Below are 17962 nucleotides of genomic sequence, written 5' to 3'. Positions count from 1 at the left end.
CATGACCTTCTTACTTCTAGAAGGAATAATAGAGGAATTGAACAACAGAGTCATAGGAATAGATGCTCCAGAATTGTTATTACATGGGGACTGCAAGTAGTTAAGCTGACATGTCAGGAGATGTGACAGGTTATCTTTCCTAAGTTATGAGTGAACTTTCCACTGAGGTTGAAATAGTTGTCGGTGAAAATCCACAAGCCCACCTAGGCCATACTGTAGTTCATTCAAATTTCCTGAAACAAGTGACTTTTCTTATGAATGCATTGCTTCCATTTTTTGTTGCATCTGCATTGACTGGTTTGGGTTGAAACCACTGCACCACTCCCTACTAACTTCTGACAGCCTGTCGTCACAATCAAGATTCGACTGGCCCACAGGGGAACAAGGGAATCCCCCCGGTGGGCCCTTAGTTTTCCCATCCCCTGCACAAGTGCCATATGGCAAAGTGCAATGACTGCACTACATACAAATATTCAGTGTACAGAATATTGTGCATATGTCTTCATATAAAAAATGGGGTAGATTATTTAATAAGCTACCCACACACAGGGTGTCTGAGATGACTTCTAGGTACAGAAGCAAGGTATCCAGGACAGAACAGTCTGAGGCACAGCAGCAGGCTTGGACTGAAAATATCTGTGTTGGTGCAGTTTTAGAGATTTGCGAACAGGGGTCAGGTAATATTTTCATGTAGCTGTACCACAGGCTTTCAGAATTAATTTTACTGGTGGGCCCTAGGCACCCCAGTCCGACACTAACCACAATTCTCTTTTTTTTTTTTTGGGCCTAGATAAATCTGGTTTTGAGAAGCCTGAGGAAAACTGGTTACCTATTCACACAGTGGACACAATAAAGGGAGCTATTTCTATAATTGCAACAATGGCTCTCCAGCAGTTATAGTTACAGCTACAGACTGGAAGATAGATCCAAACTGAATTCATAAGAAAAGTTGTTTTCAATAAAAGTCAAAAAATTGAATGAATGCACGACAGTATGAACTAAGAAGAAAGCAGTCTGCAGAGCAATAAGATTCAGAAGCAGAATTTGAGTCACAGAGTGTGGTGGTTAACTTACCCATTGTATGCAGTGGCCAGGGGTGGTTGGAGTAACAGAAACAGCATAGCACAGCTGTTTCCATAGCTCTAGCCACCCCTGGTCGCTTCATACAGAAGGTATTTCAATCTCTGCCTTGAAAAGCTGAGATATGGAATCGCAATTAAATTGAAGAAAAATGAGGGGCCCTCATGAGACCTTTGCACTGAGCCTACTAATGTGTTAAAACATCCTTATAAGGCCAGACGAGCGATTTCAATGCGAGGAACTTGCAGGGTGCGTCAGTGTGATTTCCAGTTCTGACCTCTGCTCCTCTGACAGGATCACACAGCATTATAATAATACAGTAGATTTGAGATCTGGCAGTGACAGACAGCTTTATAATGATTCAGTAGATTTAAGGCCCAGCAGTGACACACAGCATTATAAATCATTATAATGCCTAACGATCCTGTCAGAGGAGCAGAGGTCAGGAAGGAAAATTACACTGCCACATGCAGCGAGTTTCTTGCATTGAAAGTGCACATCTGAGACTGGCCTTAGTTTCAGATACTGTTTATAAGAAATACCGGATTTGCCAAAGGAATGGTTAGCTAGATGTAGGTGGTTGCTAACTGGTCACTCTCATATACAGTAACTACTAGGAAAGGACGACACTAGGGAAGGTAGCAGGGTTCATCCCTGGGGTGTAAAGAATTAGGCAGCCCAAGCATTGGAAATAGTGGTATGATGCAGTGTTATGCAGTGCACTGCTGATGGCACTGCTATGTAGGGCTCTATACCAGGCTGCGTTATTGGATCCTGTGGATGACAGGGTTAAGGGACAGCAAGATTGTAGCTATCACTTTTATGACAAGTTTTGTCTTGTTCAGGATATGTCTGATAAGAGACTTGAGAGGAAACCTTGTATAGTCCAGTCCAAAACATAAGATAGCAGGGTGTGAAGATTTGGAACAGACATATAGTATATATTTGATATAGATTTGGTATATAAATACCATAATTCTGCATGCATAAAAGTACGTTTTTTTTTTATTTTTCTTATGGACATATTGGAAAATCAAAATTAATCATATAAATTATAAGTAATTACAGGAGGCAGTTGTCTTTAGATTTAATAGGTTAAGATGATATATCTAGTAAAAAGGAAAACGTATATTTACCATACTGATGTGCTGGTGTTTCTGGTAACATAATTGTAGGTGGAGCCGTTGGCTGATAAAGTCTGTTGCTGAAAATATATAATTAACCATTAGACATATAGTTAAATGAGAGAGATAGACAGATACGTAGATCGAAATGAGACAGATCGATTGATAGATAGATACTAGGAGTGTAAGGAGTGGTAATTTAGGGGGTCATTTAGACGCCGGTCTTAAGGCCCTGCACTGGCAGTGGATCCGCCGAAGTTATGTAGAGCCCAAGTTTTCTACTATAAATAAACCTTTTTCCTAAATAAAGTACCGGTATATTAGAAAAATGTTCCCTGTCCCTACATATTAGCACAAAAAAAAAAAGAAAGACACCCGCACTGAATCCGGACCCATTCATTTCTATGGGGCTGTGCACACGAGCGGTGATTTTCACGCATCACTTGTGCGTTGCCTAAAAATCGCAGCAAGCTCTATTTTGTGCGTTTTTCACGCAACGCAGGCCCCATAGAAGTAAATGGGGCTGCGTGAAAATCGCAAGCATCCGCAAGCAAGTGCGGATGCCGTGCGATTTTCACGCACTGTTGCTAGGAGACGATCGGGATGGGGACCCGATCATTATTATTTTCCCTTATAACATGGTTATAAGGGAAAATAATAGCATTCTTAAAACAGAATGCATAGTACAATAGGGCTGGAGGGGTTAAAAAAAATAAAATAAAAAATTCAGCTCCCCTAGCTTAAACACCCTTAATGACCAGACCACTTTTTACACTTCTGACCTACACTACTTTCACCGTTTATTGCTCGGTCATACAACTTACCACCCAAATGAATTTTACCTCCTTTTCTTCTCACTAATAGAGCTTTCATTTGGTGGTATTTCATTGCTGCTGACATTTTTACTTTTTTTGTTATTAATCGAAATTTACCGATTGCTGGGTGAGATATACTGTATATCTCTGTCAAATGACAACTTTGTATAAAAAAATGGGAAAAGTTGTCTTTTAGAGAGATATTTCGCTCACCCAGCATGGGTATATGTAAAAAAAAACACCCCAAAACACATTGCCCAATTTCTCCTGAGTACAGCGATACCACATGTGTGACACTTTTTTGCAGCCTTGGTGAGCAAAGGGGCCCACATTCCAAAGAGCACCTTTAGGATTTCACAGGGCATTTTTTACACATTTTGATTTCAAACTACTTCTCACGCATTAGGGCCCCTAAAATGCCAGGGCAGTATAACTACCCCACAAGTGACCCCATTTTGGAAAGAAGACACCCCAAGGTATTTCGTGATGGGCATAGTGAGTTTATGGAAGTTTTTATTTTTTGTCACAAGTTAGTGGAATATGAGACTTTGTAAGAAAAAACAAAAAAACAAAAAAAATATCAATTTCTGCTAACTTGTGACAAAAAAAAAATCTTCTATGAACTCGCCATGCCCCTCAAAAGTGATCTTTTTATAGCGCCGCAGCGATTTTACAGTGTTTTTGCAGTGATCATAAAAAAAAAATTTCTGTCACTGCGGTGGGGCGGACTGAACGCAAGTGTGCGCACAAGATCAGGCCTGATCGGGCGAACACTGCATTTTTTGTAGAGCCTATAGAACATGTCCTATTCTTGTCCGCAATTGCGGACAAGAAAAGGCATTTTCTATATAGTTCTGGCAATGTGCGGATCCGCGAAATGCGTAAAGCACATTGCCGGTGTCCGTGTTTTGCGGATCCGCTGTGTCCGTGTTTTGCGGATCCGCGGATCCGCAACACACATACGGACGTCTGAATGGAGCCTCACAGGGGGGGTGATCAGTGACAAGGGGGTGATCAGGGAGTCTATATGGGGTGATCAGGGGTTAATAAGGGGTTAATAAATGACAGGGGTGGGTGTAGTGTAGTGGTGTTTGGTGCTACTTTACAGAGCTGCCTGTGTCCTCTGGTGGTCGATCCAAGCAAAATGGACCACCAGAGGACCAAGTAGCAGGTATATTAGACGCTGTTATCAAAACAGCGTCTAATATACCTTTAAGGGGTTAAAAAAAAAATCGGATCTACAGCCTGCCAGCGAATGATCGCCATTGGCAGGCTGCAGATCCACTCGATTACCTGCAGTTCCTGTGAACGCGAACGCCTGTGTGCGCGCGTTCACAGGAAATCTCACGTCTCGCGAGATGACGCGCCGGAGCGTCCACTCAGAATAACAGGGCCGCCGCAAAGACGCAATCCTGCGTATGGCGGTCCTGTAGTGGTTAACTCACCTTAATCCACTTGTTCGCGCAGCCCGGCTTCTCTTCTGTCTTCATCTGTGAGGAAAAGGACCTGTGGTGACGTCACTGCGCTCATCACATGGTCCATCACATGATCTTTTTTTACCATGGTGGTGGATCATGTGATGGACCATGTGATGAGCACAGTGACGTCACCACAGGTCCTTTTCCTCACAGATAAAGACAGACGAGAAGCCGGGCTGCGCGAACAAGTGGATTAAGGTTAGTTAAATTTTTTATTTTAACCCCTCCAGCCCTATCGTACTATGCATTCTGTTTTAATTGTGCTATTATTTTCCCTTATAACCATGTTATAAGAGAAAATAATACAATCTACACAACACCTAACCCAAACCCGAACTTCCGTGAAGAAGTTCGGGTTTGGGTACCAAACATGCTGATTTTTCTCACGCGTGTTAGAAGCATGGCCAAATTATTTTGGGGTTGGACTATGGTATGGTTTAAACATAAATGCAGTCATTTATCAAACTTGTGGAAATTAAAACTGGCTTAGTTGCCCATAGCAACCAATCAGATTCCACCTTTCATTCTTGACAGCTCTTTTGGAAAATGAAAGGTGTAATCTGATTGGTTGCTATGGGCAACTAAGCCAGTTCTAATTTCCACCAGTTTAATAAATCTCCCCCAAAATATCTGTAGGGTTTTCAGGTTTTAAAATTCAAGATTATATAAAGTTGACAGGCCCCACTTAGATTTTTGCTCAATGTGCCATTTTCTCTAAAAGTGGCTGATGGCACAAGCACCTGTCAGTAATTGGTACACATAACTTAATCTTACTCTGTCAATGTCATTAGATATTAATGATTTCATTAATGAATTGTTTGCAAACTATTGAAAATACTTTTTAAAGAAAACACAAGTCAGATATTTGGCCTCTAAAGGTTATGCTGAATCAATAAACGTGACTCACGCTGTAATTACTGCTACAGTTTGGTCTCGTTTCTGCTTTTTCTCTTGTTTTAAAGTCCTTCGCAATGTTACACCTTGAAGAATAAAGAATGTAAACACTTAAGTCCTTCAATTATACTTCTTTTCATTATCCACATTTATAAAATTAAATACAAGATCATCAATTATTAATTGTTATGCTCATTGGGGGCAGAGTAGCCTAAAGATGCCCAGGAACGTAAAGAGGTTCCTGAATTTATTTTTAGGAATGGCCGAGACATGCAACTGCATTCTGTTATAAACCCGGTTATGCAACATCTCATCAATTGACATGAATTTATTTCAGCACTGAAACTTGCTGCTGGCAGTGTTGGACTGGAAGAGTACCTGAGGATCCTTCGGAGGGCCCAGGCTCTGATACCATAATGGGCCCTAAAGATTTAGGAGAAACAACCTATTTGTCTCCCTTTGGAGCCAATCACTTGGCACTAGGGTCTATTCCTGTGATTCAAAACCCATTAGAGTCCTTTACATGCAGAAGCTTTTGTCGCAGAAATTTTATGCAACTGAAAATCAGCTCCTTTCACCTAAATGGGGCTTGCAGAAATCCATGTGTTTGTCATCAAAGCAATCTCATTCAGTTGAATGGAACAGTTTTTCAGTTGCAGACATTTTTGCAACAAAATCTGCCATGTGTGAAGACACCTTATTGATGATATAGGCGTTAGGCATCGAGGATTTCTTCTGGTGGGCCTCAGGAACCCCAGTGGCTGATGGGACCATGGTTGCCCCATCAGCTTTCCCTGGTAAAATCAGCCGATAACCATTGGATATAACAGTTTACTAGGTCAAATGTAATTTATTGCGATGGTTAGAGATCACAAATATACAGTATCTCACAAAAGTGAGTACACCCCTCACATTTTTGTAAATATTTTATTATATCTTTTCATGGGACAACAATGAAGATCTGACACTTTGATACAATGTAAAGTAGTCAGTGTACAGCTTGTATAACAGCGTAAATTTGGTCGGCCCTTTAAATAACTCACAGCCATTAATGTCTAAACCGCTGAGAATATAAGTGAGTACACTGTAACGAATCTCCTGGCACTCCGACCGGGTACCTCCGTTGATGGGCAATAGGAAATATGTGGCATATAAATTACACACATAAATCAGGGTTCATAGTTCCTTGTAACCCCAAAAGGACTGAGGGGGTCTCCATAGTTCTCGGTCCATAGTCTGTAGGAAGGAGGCTGGCCCTCAGGCTTCTCCAGCAGCCCCAGTGATGTTCAGTCCGTCACATTTCTCCCCTCCCAACAGTAGACTAACCAGGTACCTGACCTCCTGTCGGTCGGTGCCTGAGTTAGTCGAGTAGCCCACCCATAAACAAACAATGGTCCTGTTTAACTCTGGGGCCTGGCTCTGTTCTGTATGTCCGCAGCTGTTGAGTGGGCATCTGCTACTCCTTGCTTCATTGTTGTTCTCTAGCTTGGAGCGGTAGGTACTTGGTGGGCAGAGGCCGACTGCGCTCTGCCCAGATGCCAGCTCTTCCGCTGGGGTAGCCAGTGGGGAGTCAGGCTCTGGACAAGATGATAGTGGAGGGCAGAGGCCAACTGCGCTCTGCCCAGATGCCAGCTCTTCTGCTGGGATGGGGTCAGGGAATCCTGCCCTCAGGACCTTGTTGTGGATCAGCTGTGGAGAGGAGGGATCGTTTACCTCCTCCTCCTGGCATTCCTGCAGGGTTGGTGGGGGATCCGTATCGGCCGTCCAGCATCCCCTATAGGCCTGGTGCAGAGACTGCGGTCCTATCTGCACCATCAGAGTTAGGGGTGCTGTCCCCCTGTGGTTGGGGAGAGAGACAGATTGTCTCCTCTCCCTTCAAGGTACACTGCCGCTGGGGAATGGAGACGATGCTCTCCTCTCCCTGCAAAACATACTGCCGCTGGGGAGCAGGACCGACTGTCCCTACTCCCTGAAACTCCGGCTGCCGTTGGGGATCTGGGCCGACTGCCCAGCATCCCTGTAGGGCCGGTGGAGAGATCTCTGTCCCATCTCCACCTGCCATATGGGGTTCCTCCCAGGACCAGTCTATGAGGTCCCCTACCTCTGTAGCTGGTACTGAAGCAGGGGATACTTCAGTCGGGTCTTCCCAGCTGTAGGGTTGTAGGTCTGGGACTGCCACACAGCTCTCTGGCAGTGTATATTGGGGCCGAATTGAGCTGAAGAAGTATTGGTAATCCTTCTCCAGCTCCCACTCCTTTGTCACTAGAGATGCCAGGTCTCGTCTCACCTCTCTCGCTGTAGCCCAATCATGCATAGCCTCCCTGTAGTCATAGATATCCCAGAACTGGGACTCTCCAGCATCTCCGAACTCCGGTTCTGTGAAGGTCTCAAACAACAGGCCAGGGCCATCATAATCTTCACCCTCGGGTCTGTCGTGCTCAGCCATCCAGGGGGAGTGCCGAATCACATACCACCAGAGTGCCTGGTAGGCGGCGTCTAGCCAAAGCTCCTTCCATACCAGGCTCTCGAGTTCTGTCACCCACTCATCCAGGGGCTGCTTTCCCAGAAAAGGCATTCGCAGGGCCACTTCTGCAACTGCTGCTCCTCACTGGGGAGACTCTCCCCCCGCCGATGCTGTACATCTTCCAGGGCCTCATACCAGACGCCTTTCCGGACTGCATCCCTCCAGTCCGGGTCATCCTCCTACTCGTAGTGGAACACTGTCCGAAGACTATACGATTCCATCCTGCTGTAGACAGGGGCGGTGTACGGATACTAGCGTTGCCCTCAATATACTCCACCAACCGTGTCTCCGAGCTGCTCCTCCTCGCACTAGGACACCATCCCACTGCTTGTCACCAATGTAACGGATCTCCTGGCACCCCAACCGGGTACCTCCGTCGATGGATGCTCCTGGTGCTTCCCGAGGACTCCAAGCACTCCACTTGACACCGTAAGCACTGCAGACTCCACGAACCGCCGAAGCTTGGTTGAGGTCTCACCGTCTCCTACCCACCCTGGACCTACGACAAGGCTCCAGGCTCCAGTGGGTGAACCTCTCCTAAATCCAGAGAGCAGGAACAACTCTTACAAGAGCTAGGAGTTATAGCCAGGGGAGTATACAGTGTATAGCAATCCCCATACACATGAGACGAGGCTCTATGTTGAATGTAAAACAGGAACTCTTTATTGAACACACAGCATTGACTTATATAGACATTTTGCAACAAGGGTACCACCCCCGTGGACCTGGTTGGGAACTGAGGACATGACATAGCAGTCAATCCTTTACAGTTTAAACACAAAAACTAACCCTATTAAACAAACACAATGGCATTGTCTCTGACGCAATTAACACAACATGCAAACAAACATCTTCACCCTCTCCATAATGAATGAATAGGGACAGTGGAGACACATGTGATGGGATTATCTCCTGAGTGTATCATATGGTGATCTACTCATCTAGGAGTCGGCTGCTATTATAAACAACTATCTTAATCCCATCACTAACACAATCAGTGGGAGTCTCAGTGCAGAGTTAACCCTTTTTGTGTTGCTGAATCCACACCATGCCTTTTTAATGGGCAATAGGAAATATGTGGCATATAAATTACACACATAAATGAGGGTTCATAGTTCCTTGTAACCCCAAAAGGTCTGAGGGGGTCTCCATAGTTCTCGGTCCATAGTCTGTAGGAAGGAGGCTGGCCCTCAGGCTTCTCCAGCAGCCCCAGTGATGGTTCAGTCCGTCACATACACCCCTCAGTGAAAATTGCCAAATTGTGCCCAAAGTGTCAATATTTTGTGTGGCCACCATTATTTTTCAGCACTGCCTTAACTCTCAGGCATGGAGTTCACTAGAGCTTCACAGGTTGCTACTGGAATCCTCTTCCACACCTCCATAACGACATCACAGAGCTGGTGGATGTTAGAGACTTTGTGCTCCTCCATCTTCCGTTTGAGGATGCCACACAGATGCTCAATAGGGTTTAGGGCTAGAAACATGCTCGGCCCATCCAGTACCTTTACCCTTGGTTTCTTTAGCAAGGCAGTGGTCGCCTTGGAGATGTGTTTGGTGTCATTATCATGTTGGAATACTGCCCTGCGGCCCAGTACCCGAAGGGATGGGATCCTCTGCTTTATGTCACAGTACATGTTGGCATTCATGGTTCCCTCAATGAACTGTAGCTCTCCACAGCCGGCAGCACTCATGCAGTCACAAACCATGACACTCCCAGCACCATGCTTGACTGTAGGCAAGACACACTTGTCTTTGTATTCCTCACCTGGTTGCCACCACACATGCTTGACACCATCTGAACCAAATAAATGTATCTTGGCCTCATCAGATCACAGAACATGGTTCCAGTGGCTTCTTTCTGGGATGACAGCCATGCAGACCAATTTGATGCAGTGTGCGGCGTATGGTCTGAGCACTGACAGCCTAACCCCCCCACCCCTTTAACCTCTGCAGCAATGATGGTAGCACTCATACATCTATTTTGAAAAGACAACCTCTGGATATGACGCTGAGCAAGTCCACTCAACTTCTATGGTTGACCATAGCGAGGCCTGTTCTGAGTGGAACCTGTCTTGTTAAACTGCTGTATGGTCTTGGACACCGTGCTGCAGCTCAGTTTCAGGGTGTTGGCAATCTTCTCATAGCCTAGGCCATCTTTATGTAGAGCAACAGTTCCTTTTTCAGATCCTGAGAGAGTTCTTTGCCATGATATGCCATGTGACCAGTGTGAGAGAGTGTGAGAGCGATAACACCAAATTTTACACACCTGCTGCCCATTCACACCTGAGACCTTTTAACACTAACGAGTCACATGACAGCGGGGAGGGAAAATGGCTGGCTGGGCACAATTTGGCCATTTTCACGTAGGGGTGTACTCACTTTTGTTGCCAGCAGTCTAGACATTAGAGGCTGGGTGTTATTTTGAGGGCACACCAAATTTACATTGTTATACAAGCTGTACACCGACTAATTTACATTGTATCAAAGTGTCATATCAGTGTTGTCTCATGAAAAGAGAATAAAATATTTACAAAAATGTGAGGGGTGTACTAACTATTGGGAGATACTGTATATGTATATTATGTAATCCTGCAGTCACATACCATTCTCTCCTTATCTACTTCTATGGGTTACCAGGAAAGGGGCGGGGGGGGGGGCAAATTGAGGGCTGTTATGCATGACTTTCACATGCACCCTTCTTTGGGTCTTATTGTTGTCTTGTACAATATAGTAGCACAGTAGTAGTTTGGAAGGTGTAAGTTGAATTTTGAGAGTAGGGTGGTCACCTAAAGTGTAATTAACTTACTTCTTGATATTTGCTTTATACAGCAACAGACTATGACAAAGCAGATGATGGCTATGACAAGAATAATGCCTCCAAAAACCAGGAGCCAGAAATACTGTCTGTACCATGGCTCATCCATTAGTTTTCACACCTGTTGGAGAAGAAAATCAGATAAAGAAGAAAATCAGATAAAGCAATGCAAATCATTCTATCTGTAGCCTAGTTACATGACTTAAAGGGGTTGGCCATTTTATAAGGATATACTGTAAATGGCCATAGAGTCCATTCCTTTCCACAATAATCTCATAGGATGCTTTTAACTAACATGAGCTGTTATTAAGAAGGCCCCTAGCTGCCCATCCATGGGCTATGTAAACAATGAGGCACCATGTTCTCCCCATATATAGGAAGAAAAATGGCCAGTTTAGCTACTGTCAAGTACCTGCGTAGAAGAGGCCCTGGATGTCTAAGGCAACTTTCACACTAGCGTTTTAGTTTTCCGGTATTGAGATCCGTCATAGGGGATCAATACCGGAAAAAAAGAGCTTCAGTTTTGTCTCCATTCATTGTCAAGGGAGACAAAACTGAACTGAACAGAACGCTCCAAAATGCATTCCGTTCCGTTTAGTTGCATTCTGTTCCGTTTAGTTCCGTTCTCATACCGGACAGCAAACCGCAACATGTTGTAGTTTGTTTTCTGTCCTGGGATGCGGAGCAAGACGCATCCGGCATGACCCACAATGTAAGTCAATGGGGACGGATCCGTTTTCTCTGACACAATCTGTCACAATAGAAAACGGATCCGTCCTCCATTGACTTTCTCGGACTCGGACATCAGGGCGTACAGGAAGGTTAAATATACCCGTGCGAAGCCGGGTCCTTGTATAGTAGGAAGGAACAAGGGGCCACCATTGATGGTCGGTACGTGTCACCGAGGTTCCTGGCCTCGGTGAGGTAAGAGACGTTTTTTTTCCTGAAGTGTCATTATTGCAGTCTGACACTTCAGCTGTTTAGTATGGCTGTAAAGCCGATCCGGGACGGCTCTTACTGGGAGTAGCCAAAGTGCTGGGTGGGTGGATTCTCCCCATGTTCCAGGCCGGGTCTTTGGAGGCTTATAAAAAGCAGTCAGCTTTATCAGGTGGTGTGGATTATTCTCCATCTGACAGAAAAGCTGTGAAGTACTCTGTGCTGAGGACTGCAAACAGGCGTGCAGGCCGCCTGGAAGCCTGCCAGTGAACTTGAGCATATAGCCGGGTGTGAACTGACACCAAGGATTCCAGGTGACGATTGTTATGTTTTGCTGTGTGTGAACAAGCACCAAGACTGTAATGTTTTTGCTCAGTGTGAATAAAACAGTGAAGTTGATTTACAACCTGGTTCCTTGCCTCTATACTGCGTCCGCTAACCTGTCTACCAGAGCAAATCCTCACTATATATACAGTACAGACCAGAAGTTTGGACACACCTTCTCATTCAAAGAGTTTTCTTTATTTTCATGACTATGAAGGCATCAAAACTATGAATTAACACATGTGGAATTATATACATAACAAACAAGTGTGAAACAACTGAAAATATGTCATATTCTAGGTTCTTCAAAGTAGCCACCTTTGCTTTGATTACTGCTTTGCACACTCTTGGCATTCTCTTGATGAGCATCAAGAGGTAGTCCCCTGAAATGGTCTTCCAACAGTCTTGAAGGAGTTCCCAGAGATGCTTAGCACTTGTTGGCCCTTTTGCCTTCACTCTGCGGTCCAGCTCACCCCAAACCATCTCGATTGGGTTCAGGTCCGGTGACTGTGGAGGCCAGGTCATCTGGCGCAGCACCCCATCACTCTCCTTCATGGTCAAATAGCCCTTACTTTCAAAGTTTTCCCAATTTTTCGGCTGACTGACTGACCTTCATTTCTTAAAGTAATGATGGCCACTCGTTTTTCTTTACTTAGCTACTTTTTTCTTGCCATAATACAAATTCTAACAGTCTATTCAGTAGGACTATCAGCTGTGCATCCACCTGACTTCTCCTCAACGCCACTGATGGTCCCAACCCCATTTATAAGGCACGAAATCCCACTTATTAAACCTGACAGGGCCCACCTGTGAAGTGAAAACCATTTCAGGGGACTACCTCTTGAAGCTCATCAAGAGAATGCCAAGAGTGTGCAAAGCAGTAATCAAAGCAAAAGGTGGCTACTTTGAAGAACCTAGAATATGATATATTTTCAGTTGTTTCACACTTGTTTGTTATGTATATAATTCCACATGTGTTAATTCATAGTTTTGATGCCTTCAGTGTAAATCTACAATTTTCATAGTCATGAAAATAAAGAAAACTATTTGAATGAGAAGGTGTGTCCAAACTTTTGGTCTGTACTGTGTATATATATATATTGTGGCAATGTGAACATTGAGGTGGTGTTTCCCCAGGTTCCAGTCCGGGACTTAGGGCATGCTCATGTCCAGGGATCCTATTTAATCCTGCTACTGGATCTTGGGTGTGTCTCACTCTGGAGAGTGTGCAGACAGAGGCCTGGTGAGGCTCTGTCAGTGTGGTCTCAGCTAGGCAAGGCTGAGGGGACACGAGGCTAGGCAATAGCCTGGACTTTGGGGGACTTGCACACAGAAGGCTGGAGTGGCTCTGTGTGGTCTGAGCCGTGAGGGCTGAGAGACCACTATCCCCCAAGAGACACTGGTGTGGGAGCAGCCTGGAGGCTGCTGGAGGTTGGGCTGGGAAAGCCGCATCTCATCACGGGTGTGAACTGTGTTACGCTTTAGGTGAGTCAGGGAAACCTGTGTGTTTAGATAGGGCCCAGACGGGCAAGGTATTTTATTTTGGCTTTGTGTGTTTTTCATTATGCCGTGTGCCACAATAAAGCACAGTTTGGCCCCTAAATCCTGGTGTCTGTGAAGAAGTGTGTGATTGCAACCCCCCGGAAAAGAGCTAATCCCCCACAATTGGTGTCGGATGCGGGCACATGTCCGTGCTGAAAAGTAAAAAAACAACGTGGTTGCTAGGGACAACGACCTCACTGAAAGGAGCAGGTGCTGCTCATGCTGTTCTGGACACTTTTTGCTGGGTTGCAAAGGAGTTACTGTGCAGTGAATTAAAGGGCCAGTAGCCCAGAAAAAGGGGACTCGCTGCAAAAAGTTTTTCCTGCTACAAGACTGTTTGTTGCCATGGGTCTCGGGGAAGAATACGTCCGACGGACGTGGGAGATTAAACGGCAGGAAAAACTGGTAAAACAGATGGGTTGTACCCCAAGTGAGTTGGCAAAATTTGATGCTGAGCGAGAGGCTCTGGAGGTCGGCAGTGTGTTGGGAACGCCAGAGAAAAAGCAAAGATATGCCGTTGCCAAGGGCAACCGTCGGGAAGAAAAGGAGATGGAGAGTGGTGCAGCTCTCAGGAGATCCTATGTTCCCTGCACGTGTGCGCAAAGTCCTAAAGCGTGCGGATGGAGTGACTGTCTGGAAAAAGGCTGGAGTCAAGGCCAAGGCGTTTCCCGTGGCAACTACTATATTAAGGAGAAGGGTGATGACCGTGCTGGAGATATTCCTGGACTCCCCTCATCTCCCGTGAGTGCCGAATCCGTGACGACAATCGGTAAGATCGTTCCGATTATCCCGTGTGTAACAGACCCAGTGACATTGAGCAGGCGGCAGTTGCTACCCGCTGGGCCGGTGGGTGATATGTCACCGAGGCTAGAAACTGTCTCAAAAGTGTGTGACCATATGGAAAGTAATATAATGCTAAGTGTACGGGACAGTCATGCAGTTAATAAGAATTGTCCGATGATTCTCACTGAGTGTGAGACTACCGTGAGAACTGGGACTTATGGACTTGCTGGTAGAACTATGCTCATGCATGAGGGACGGTTGGGCCATGATTTCCCGTTGTTCCGTGACTTGTGGGGAAGTGGAAACACTTCGGCAGTCAGGGACGAAACTCCTGCAGAACTGGTACCTAATCCTTTAAGTGAAGTGACCATTAGAGACAATGGTGCGGATAAGGTGCAAGGTGATTGTGCCAGGTTAGCGGAAATGCATAATGAAAGTGGGATGTCATGTGAAATATCTGATGTTGATAACATGCCTTTTCCGTTGCAGGCTGTGGTCAGGGGAGAAGCGCCCCCTGGTGATAAAAATGTAAATGATGATGAAGCTTTATTTTCTTCATCTGCTATTTTTCATGAAGAACTTTATGACATGATCAGGGTGTTTGAAGAATTGCATATACAGTGGGGGAAATAATTATTTGACCCCTCACTGATTTTGTAAGTTTGTCCAATGACAAAGAAATGAAAAGTCTCAGAACAGTATCATTTCAATGGTAGGTTTATTGTAACAGTGGCAGATAGCACATCAAAAGGAAAATCGAAAAAATAACTTTAAATAAAAGATAGCAACTGATTTGCATTTCATTGAGTGAAATAAGTATTTGAACCCCTACCAACCATTAAGAGTTCTGGCTCCCACAGAGTGGTTAGACACTTCTACTCAATTAGTCACCCTCATTAAGGACACCTGTCTTAACTAGTCACCTGTATAAAAGACACCTGTCCACAGAATCAATCAATCAAGCAGACTCCAAACTCTCCAACATGGGAAAGACCAAAGAGCTGTCCAAGGATGTCAGAGACAAAATTGTAGACCTGCACAAGGCTGGAATGGGCTACAAAACCATTAGCAAGAAGCTGGGAGAGAAGGTGACAACTGTTGGTGCGATTGTTCGAAAATGGAAGGAGCACAAAATGACCATCAATCGACCTCGCTCTGGGGCTCCACGCAAGATCTCACCTCGTGGGGTGTCAATGGTTCTGAGAAAGGTGAAAAAGCATCCTAGAACTACACGGGAGGAGTTAGTTAATGACCTCAAATTAGCAGGGACCACAGTCACCAAGAAAACCATTGGAAACACATTACACCGCAATGGATTAAAATCCTGCAGGGCTCGCAAGGTCCCCCTGCTCAGGAAGGCACATGTGCAGGCCCGTCTGAAGTTTGCCAATGAACACCTGAATGATTCAGAGAGTGACTGGGAGAAGGTGCTGTGGTCTGATGAGACCAAAATAGAGCTCTTTGGCATTAACTCAACTCGCTGTGTTTGGAGTAAGAAAAATGCTGCCTATGACCCCCAAAACACCGTCCCCACCGTCAAGCATGGGGGTGGAAACATTTTGCTTTGGGGGTGTTTTTCTGCTAAGGGCACAGGACAACTTATTCGCATAAACGGGAAAATGGACGGAGCCATGTATCGTGAAATCCTGAGCGACAACCTCCTTCCCTCTGCCAGGAAACTGAAAATGGGTCGTGGATGGGTGTTCCAGCACGACAATGACCCAAAACATACAGCAAAGGCAACAAAGGAGTGGCTCAAGAAGAAGCACATTAAGGTCATGGAGTGGCCTAGTCAGTCTCCGGACCTTAATCCAATCGAAAACCTATGGAGGGAGCTCAAGCTCAGAGTTGCACAGAGACAGCCTCGAAACCTTAGGGATTTAGAGATGATCTGCAAAGAGGAGTGGACCAACATTCCTCCTAAAATGTGCGCAAACTTGGTCATCAATTACAAGAAACGTTTGACCTCTGTGCTTGCAAACAAGGGTTTTTCCACCAAGTATTAAGTCTTTTTTTGTTAGAGGGTTCAAATACTTATTTCACTCAATGAAATGCAAATCAGTTGCTATCTTTTATTTAAAGTTATTTTTTCGATTTTCCTTTTGATGTGCTATCTGCCACTGTTACAATAAACCTACCATTGAAATGATACTGTTCTGAGACTTTTCATTTCTTTGTCATTGGACAAACTTACAAAATCAGTGAGGGGTCAAATAATTATTTCCCCCACTGTAAGTAATGTGAACCAGGCACCTAAAAGAGAGCCTGAGCAAGTGCAGGTGGTTCTCACTGAGGGGGAGTCTCCAGTGAGAACTGGGTCTTGTGGACCTGATGTTACCAATATGTTCTTATATGATGTGATGTTGGGTTGTGATAACGTTTCGTTGTTATGGGGCAAGGTAGACACTTCTGCAGATAGTGACGAAACTCCTGCAGAACCTGTACTTGCCCGTGTAAATGAAGGTCTAAGGGAGCTGCACATTGACTGTCATGGGGAAAGAATATTGCCTATTGAAAACAATGGTGCTGATAAGAAACATGTGAATGATGCAGAAGTGCAGATAAATGTTGTGAGCACCGAGTGGAGCAATCCTACTCTGGTAAACGTGCAAGAAAGGGTAGCAGTCCTAGAGGGAGTATCACACGTACCAGAGGTGGACATGCAGTCTCCACAGTGTTTTATGGTCAATAAAGTAATGTCCCAGGTAGGGATTAACTCGGCAGTGCCTCTAGAATTCAGTGTTAATAATGACACCAGTGACATAGGCGATATATGTGCTGTGACCATTAGCAACTCCGAGAAGGAAGCTACCAAGTCAAGGTATTGCAAAATTCAGGTGGTCACTAGTAGCGACCAGACGACAGTTATACATGACGTGACGAGAGCTGAGTGGGGAGATGGCAGCCTAGTGTCTGAGACCCATACCCAGGCAAGGGTAGATGACCTGACACGTCAGTACAGCTGCAATCCTGAAGATTTTTCTCTCTCCACACAGTCCCTAGATATGATAGAGAAGGGACTAGATGTCTTCACAGAGTCACCGAAGAAGACTGCAGTAGATACAAACAAAGTGCTTAAAGAGACCCTGCGTGAAACCCCCACAGGGGGGAATGGTGATACTCCTACATCGGCTGCAGCAGAGCCAAGTGAAGAGCATCTGGAACAGGAGACCCTCTCCTCGGCTCGATCCCTTGAAGAAGCGCTTGAGGAGCTAGATGAATGTGAGAGGCTGAACAGACAACTCAGAGCAGGGATGGAAGATCTCAGGAGCTCAAAGGATGATGTCAGGAAGAACGTCTATGAGATGAAGAAGTCTAAGCCAGACCCTGTTAAGAATGGGTCTGGAGATGGTGGCACTGTGGTGCTGGCTGTGGCAGAGAAGATGGAAGATGCTTCTGCTAAACCAGATGATGGGGCTGATGTGGATGCCAAAGACCACAGACCCGTGGTAGCGTGTAGCCTAGGCCTGGAAGACGTCCCCTCTGCATACAAGGCCTTCCAAATAGCCAGCAGGCTGCTGGGGAAGAAGTACGAGGAGGTGAACGATCAGTTTTCGGATCCGGGTTATTACGATGGGCTGTCTCTCCTGACTCCTCCCCAAAAGGAGACCGGTGTCCTGGGTGAGCCTCTGGAGAAAACGCCAGAA

The 17962-nt window shown here is 45.3% G+C and overlaps 1 protein-coding gene across 2 annotated transcripts in view; it reads right to left on the bottom strand.

Annotated features, from left to right (window-relative positions):
- The window catches only part of LOC120993444, a 60967-nt gene that overhangs the window by 27676 nt on the left and 15329 nt on the right, over positions 1-17962 (bottom strand). The window contains exons 2-4 of one of the 2 annotated variants that reach the window (XM_040421950.1): positions 10722-10851; positions 5405-5477; positions 2217-2284 (exon numbers count right to left, since the gene is read on the bottom strand). In XM_040421950.1, coding sequence (XP_040277884.1) covers positions 2217-2284; positions 5405-5477; positions 10722-10839 — 259 coding nt within the window. In that variant the 5' untranslated portion in view covers positions 10840-10851. The remainder of the gene's footprint in view (positions 1-2216; positions 2285-5404; positions 5478-10721; positions 10852-17962) is intronic. The other variant, XM_040421951.1, reaches the window with a different exon arrangement.

The sequence above is a fragment of the Bufo bufo genome, chromosome 3 (genome assembly GCF_905171765.1).
Source record: "Bufo bufo chromosome 3, aBufBuf1.1, whole genome shotgun sequence".
Classification (NCBI taxonomy): domain Eukaryota; kingdom Metazoa; phylum Chordata; class Amphibia; order Anura; family Bufonidae; genus Bufo; species Bufo bufo.
The sequence above is the reverse complement of the archived record's forward strand: the minus strand, read 5'-3'. Positions and strand labels throughout refer to the sequence as shown.